The following is a 6,172-nucleotide window of genomic DNA, read 5'->3' on the forward strand; positions in this document are numbered from 1 at the left end:
AGCTAACTAACTTCATTCGCATCAACGCCGCGTCTGCCCACCATACCGCCGTCACCTGACAAATCATCTTCAGTGCGTGTGAGAAGCACCCACAAAAAACAAGGTGAGCTAACTTCATTCGCATCAACGCCGCGTCTGCCCACCATACCGCCGTCACCTGACAAATCATCTTCAGTGCGTGTGAGAAGCGCACACCCACAAAAAAGCGCTGGGTAATAACGTCAACTGCGATTTCTCTACACCCATTCCAAGGCATGTCGTTCCACGTGCAGTGTGTCGCCTTGTTTTCGGCGCTCTGCATAACGTCCCGCACTCAGGTATATGTGCCAGGATCTAGCCCACTTCTTGACGTTTCGTACGGCCGAATATGAACAAAGATATACGTTAATGGGCAAAAACCCCTTGCATGTCAACATTCAATGACCATTCGCCATATTCACTCATCCATCGGTACCTTTCCCACCCCAGACTGCCGATTCGACCATGTTCACCCCGATTGTGTCGGTCCTCTCCCGACATCCAACGGATACTCTGATCTCCTGACACGTGTCGACCACCTTACACGTGAACGTTGACGTACAAGACAACCTTTTGCCAATGAACGTATGACTTTGTTCATATTCTGGCATGCGAAACGTTGAGAAAAATCATTCAGAAGCTGAACCCTTTCAGTGCCTAACTACCATGTCATCAGAAGGAAGCACGAGGGGTGGAATACTGCCAGGATGCCCAAGCCTAGACAGGGGAACTCGAGAGACAGGTCGAATTCGAACCACGGACCTTCCAATCAGTAAATTCGGGATCCAACTAATGAGCTATCTCGTCCTCAACGAAACGTTAAGAAATGAGTATGACCGTTGCACACGTCATGCAGAGCGCCGAAAACAGGGCGGCGAGTTGCGCATCCAACGACAAGCCTTGGAATGGGTGTGGAGAAATCGCAGTTGACGTTACCCAGCGCTTTTTTTGTAGGTGTGCGGTTCTCACATGCACTGAAGATGATTTGTCAGGTGATGGCGGTATGGTGGACAGACGCGGTGTTGATGTTAGGTGTTGATGCGATTGAAGTTAGATTACCTTGTGCTGTGACGTAATTAACTTGATAATCAGAAGGTGACAAGCACTAACAAATGTCTGTTTTACCGGAATCATGATCACAATAGTTAGGTGCACATTAATAAATATGAATACAATACGAAAAGTGGAATGAACCAAAGGGGAGGGACTTATCGTTTGAGGACGACCGTTGAAAGTTCCTGAATGAAGGTCCGGACGCGGGACGTGTCTTCCCTGCAGTATAGCTGCTACATGTGTTCCGTAGCTGCCCGTGGAGACTTGTGGAGCTCGGTTGACTTCCTTTCCTGTACGCGCGTGTTTTTGGGCCGAGTTGCATGCCTATTTGTTGTGTGCAATGTGAAGAGAGGGGTGTCCATTCTTGATTTGATAGTTGCATAAACAGGAATACAGACAGCTTGAGCTATTGTGGTTGATGGTCGCGTGGCGCCTGGCGCGTGACGCAGGTGGTAGCCGCGTAAACAAAATGGAAAGGGAATCGGAATGTACACGTTGTTGGTTACGGTTGCAATTGGGTTAGGATATTTGTGACGCATGATCTAGCCAGTGACCGCTACATACCCATGCACCAGTTGCTCCGTATATGCGGCCTATCTTATCCGAGTTCGCCGTAGTCTTATTGTTCGATCGGTCAAATGGATAGGGTTTCTAGCGATTTCCCGATCGCAATCGAATTCTGTCAATAACGAACAGAACTTTTTGTTTTTCAATCTAATTTTCTCAGGTTAGATTAGAGCGATCGCCTTAGCAAATGGGCTTCACTCACAACTGGGTAGTTTTGTTGATGCTGCCCCTTGTTCCATCAGGATTGGCTCAACATAGCACCGCTAATCACCGTACCCCTTGATGCGTGGCTCCGTAACTGTCACTTGTGATTAGAGTAACTTCAGCCATTTTCGTCACCTCTATTCACCCACCAGCGCTGTGTTATCCGACCTACAGACGCAGTCCCGTTTGTCCGGAGAAGTGTAAAACACTTGCTTGTGATGCATGTACCTTTGGTGACAACTAGCAGCAAGCTACAGAAGTCAGAAATGGCGCGGTAACTAAGGCTTTTTGTGAGGATGAACTTGCTAGACTCCTGGTGCACATTTTCAGGATAGTAGAAAACAGAACTTTGGCTCCAGCGACGATACTACAATCATGACACAGCTCGAATCGGTCGTGGAATAATTCTGATTGTAACTTTCCATATTGATTTGGAACTCCGTTTTGGTTGTTTTCGGATCCAGTCGATCCAGAAGCCTTGGCAACCAACTGCCATCTGATCAGTACTCTAAATAGCTGTGTTTCGGTATTGCCAACATGATTTATTCTCCAATGTCCCATCCATCTTCTTCCTGAGTACCAGACTTGCATAACCCCCTACTTTGCGTTGCTTTGCCACAGAGTCTACAATTTTCATGCATGTTTTGTTGTGTTGTACGCCACATTCACTAGTTCATTCGTTGCGTTCATATACTTTGTTGCCCAACTAATTATCTGTGTACTTTCTCCACCGAAAGATCTCTCGCCGTCGAATGGAGTCGCTATGGTCTGCGTTTCAACGCCATCGCTCCCGGCCCTATCTACACTAAAGGTGCTTTTTCTCGACTCGATCCGACTGGGGAATTTGTAAAACGACTGCCATCCCGAATCCCGGCACAAAGGCTTGGTACACCCGAAGAATTGGCCAATCTTGCTGCCTACCTGCTTTCGGACTACTCTAGTTGGCTCAATGGACAGGTAAATGGGTATACGCAAAAGTATATAACTTCAGCATTGTGTGTGCATGAATACTCAACACAGTTTTTCCCACATGTCCTGTCTGCAGGAGGATGCACGCCATAACATACTTTGCGGTTTGTTATAGAGAAGACTGTTGGTAGCTAAGGTAGCGTAGATGGTCGTTGGTTTGTTCATTGAGCTGAGCAATTTGATTGCAAACGTTTCATCACCAGTCGAGGTGGCACGATCAGTTTGCTGTTAGGGAGCGTAGCGATGGGTCGGTGGCTATACATTAAGTAGTATTGCGTGCGTTAATCTACGTGCTGCAAGCCAGGGCTGACCTCCGATCAAGATTAGTTATTCAGTCGCACGTTTCCATTAGTTGCCCTGTTATCCTGCATCCTAATTGATCGTCGACCACGTGACTTTTGAGCTTGGACTCCCCTACCCTCGATGTTGGAATGACCTCTGTCCCTTACCCCGCTGGATTCCGTCTTGTAACTCCAAAGGGTTCCTTGTTTCGTGGTTTATGAATCCGATATGCGGCTCTCCGTGAGTATTTCAGTTGAGATGTTGGTCTTTTGCACACGGTGGTGCGTAAATTGGGTTTAGTTCAATGCGTCGGTTGATCGAATCCGCCATGCACCCAGGAATTCCATTCCGTGTCTCGTCTCTCGGAATGCCAACATTTTGCGTTTTCCAGATTGTATTTATGACCTTCTTGGTCTTATTGTATGGATATCAAGGGTAGAGGTTCTCGTCTGCTGAAGACCGCGTTGTCTTTCTTTACTCTTGTGCATGATTTCGTCCCAGTGTGTCCAACGTAGAATCTGTTGTAGTCGGTTTGGTATCCCACGTTGTTCCTGTTGGTTTTTTCTTGGTTGTCCTCCGGTCTTAAGATCAGTTTCCTTAAAGTGCCATTCAGTTTTTGCGCTACGAGGATTCCTTCATAAGCTAATAAATGAGTTTAGATATATTCTTGATATAAGGTAGAACTACCTGTCTGGTTGCTTGTTCCTGCTGTTGTTGATATGTCCACTTCAAGCTGCTCCGAATAGATGGTTTTCTTCCTTCCATAGTTCTGATACTGCAGTGTGCCTCTGCCCTCTTGGACTGGGTTTGGACGCAGCTCTTATTGTGGTCCACTTCTTGGCACGCCCACCTGATGTAGAGTGAATCTTCAGAACTAAAAGACCCGTGTCTTGACTGATGTTTTCCCATTTCTACTGGAAAAGATATTCCTGTGTAGAAAATGACTCGCCTGAATATTTTGAGCTACGTGAGCGTAAATCACTTGGCTATGTGATTGGGGTACTGCATTCTGGAAACCCTTTTCGGATGAGTCTTTTGCTTTTCTCGTTGGATTCAGAGAAAGCTGAACTTCTCGCGATTCTGCAGTCCTCCGTTTATGTCGTCAAACTACCTAGAGGTCAGTCTCGGACATCACATTTCGGGGTGATGGTATCTCGCTTGCGGCTACCTTCTTCCCATGCCAATATGTAGATACTTTTCCCTGAACTCGAAATCTAAGCTGTGGTGTGATCCGTCAAGCCAACGCTAACACGCATGTTGACGAGGTCAGCCAGACACTGAATGTTTTCGCGACCAAACGCAATGCAACTAGTGAAAGAAAGCGGCTGAAGTCATCGTATACCAGGATTACATCAGCTCAATGCTAGGTTTTACTATACTGACAAAGTCAGAGAAATTCTAACCCGGTTTCTGTATAAAAACTACTCATTTTATTGAATATCTCCCCAGTTCAATCTAGGTATCCATATCCTCTTGTGGGCGGTGGACTTTCATCGAAAGGTTGGAGGAGGTTCTTGCTACATGTTCGACACTTCCAAGAATGATCAGTGGGCTTGTGACAGGATTGAACCATATTTCGGGCGTGTGATAATGCGCTCGACGGCTGATTTACGCCCCCCTATGTATATTCTGGTCATTTACATTAGAACAAACCAGTTTGTGCGGACGGTGCCGTCTCGACTTCTCCCTTCAGTCATACCACCTGTTGCGTGAATGACACCCACATGCAGGTCAGGAGACGTCCAATCACGCTTCTGTCACACAGACTGCCGGAAACGTGACGCGCTGTGTAATTAGGGGCGCCCAGTATTCGCACAATGGAATAGGATTTTTGAAAACTATGGCGTGTCCCTGATGGACTAAGGCAATCGGGCAATTGGGTTCAGAGTACCAGTCCAAACTTTTGAGCCCCTTTTAGGCATCTCGGAGTCTCAACGATGCTGGGCAGTGATTCCGCCAGAGGCATGATTGTTTCAGTGGACAATGAAATTTGGTGAGCTGCAAAAAGATGGACGTAGATTAGGACGGTTTTTGGTTTGAGCACATACGCAACAAAATGCAACATTTTGGCGCAAAAAGTTTTACTCCACTCTTAAGGTTTTTCCACCTAAAAACATTGTGCGGCTAATGGACACCGTAATTAGGTGGAGTATTTGAAAAACGCGCCTTCCTGTGCGACTTTATTTGGCGCCCATTGGCCGCACGATGCTCTTAGTTGCAAAACCTTTGCAACTAGAATAAACGTTTTTGTGCCAAGATCTGCATTTTGTTGTGTATGTGTTCTAACCAAAAACCATTGTAATCTGCGTTCATACTGTTCACTGAAGCACTCATACCTCTAGCGGAAAAGTCTGGTGGGATAGTTTTCCAGCACCCCTGAGACCCCGGGATGCCTAAATGGGGCTCAAAAGTTTGGGCTCCTACTCCGAACTCAATCGCCCGATTGCTTTAGTCCATCAGAGACACGTCACAGCTTTCGAAAATTCAATTCCATTGTGCAAATGCTGAGCGCGCTTTATTTCCCCTGACATTCAAATGGAGAATATAGTGTGACACTATTTGTACGTCATCATCGTGGACAGCGTGACACGATAGTGTTCAACATTAATGCTTCGCTGCTGTACGTGTAAACCAGTTATTGACTACCGTGGTGCCACGTTTTGGTTCTCACTCTGTTTGGAAAAATAATTGCCGAGGTTGCTCTTTCGACCAAATTGACCTCTGAGCAAGTCTCACTCAACTCTCATTTCTCAAGACGAGATGTGGATATCCTACTAAGAATTGTCAGATTATTTATTCACCAGATTCATTAGTTATCACACCAGCGGCTGAAACTATTTGACCAACCCACCTGTCTCTAAAAGTGCAGTAAAGTCTTTTGAACAACCTCGTAGCGACCTGACGCAATTGTAGCCTACATACCTTGACCTCAGCCACTTCAGTTAACTGGTCACGTCGTCCTTGGTCACAGAAACATTCCGTGTTTGACTGTCCTCACCATGGCAGTACCCGTCGTTCACCCCAGCCATCGATCCAACGTCAACGAACTTCTTATACGCCTTATGCCGGAACTACCGAT

The 6,172-nt window shown here is 46.4% G+C and overlaps 1 protein-coding gene across 1 annotated transcript in view; it reads left to right on the forward strand.

Annotated features, from left to right (window-relative positions):
• The window catches only part of T265_01692 (hypothetical protein), a gene marked incomplete at both ends in the record, with an annotated part of 28,996 nt that overhangs the window by 18,619 nt on the left and 4,205 nt on the right, over positions 1 to 6,172 (forward strand). The window contains one exon of the mRNA XM_009165758.1: positions 2,580 to 2,799. Coding sequence (XP_009164022.1) covers positions 2,580 to 2,799 — 220 coding nt within the window. The remainder of the gene's footprint in view (positions 1 to 2,579; positions 2,800 to 6,172) is intronic.

The sequence above is a fragment of the Opisthorchis viverrini genome, assembly GCF_000715545.1.
Source record: "Opisthorchis viverrini unplaced genomic scaffold opera_v5_18, whole genome shotgun sequence".
NCBI classification, from domain to species: Eukaryota; Metazoa; Platyhelminthes; class Trematoda; order Opisthorchiida; family Opisthorchiidae; genus Opisthorchis; species Opisthorchis viverrini.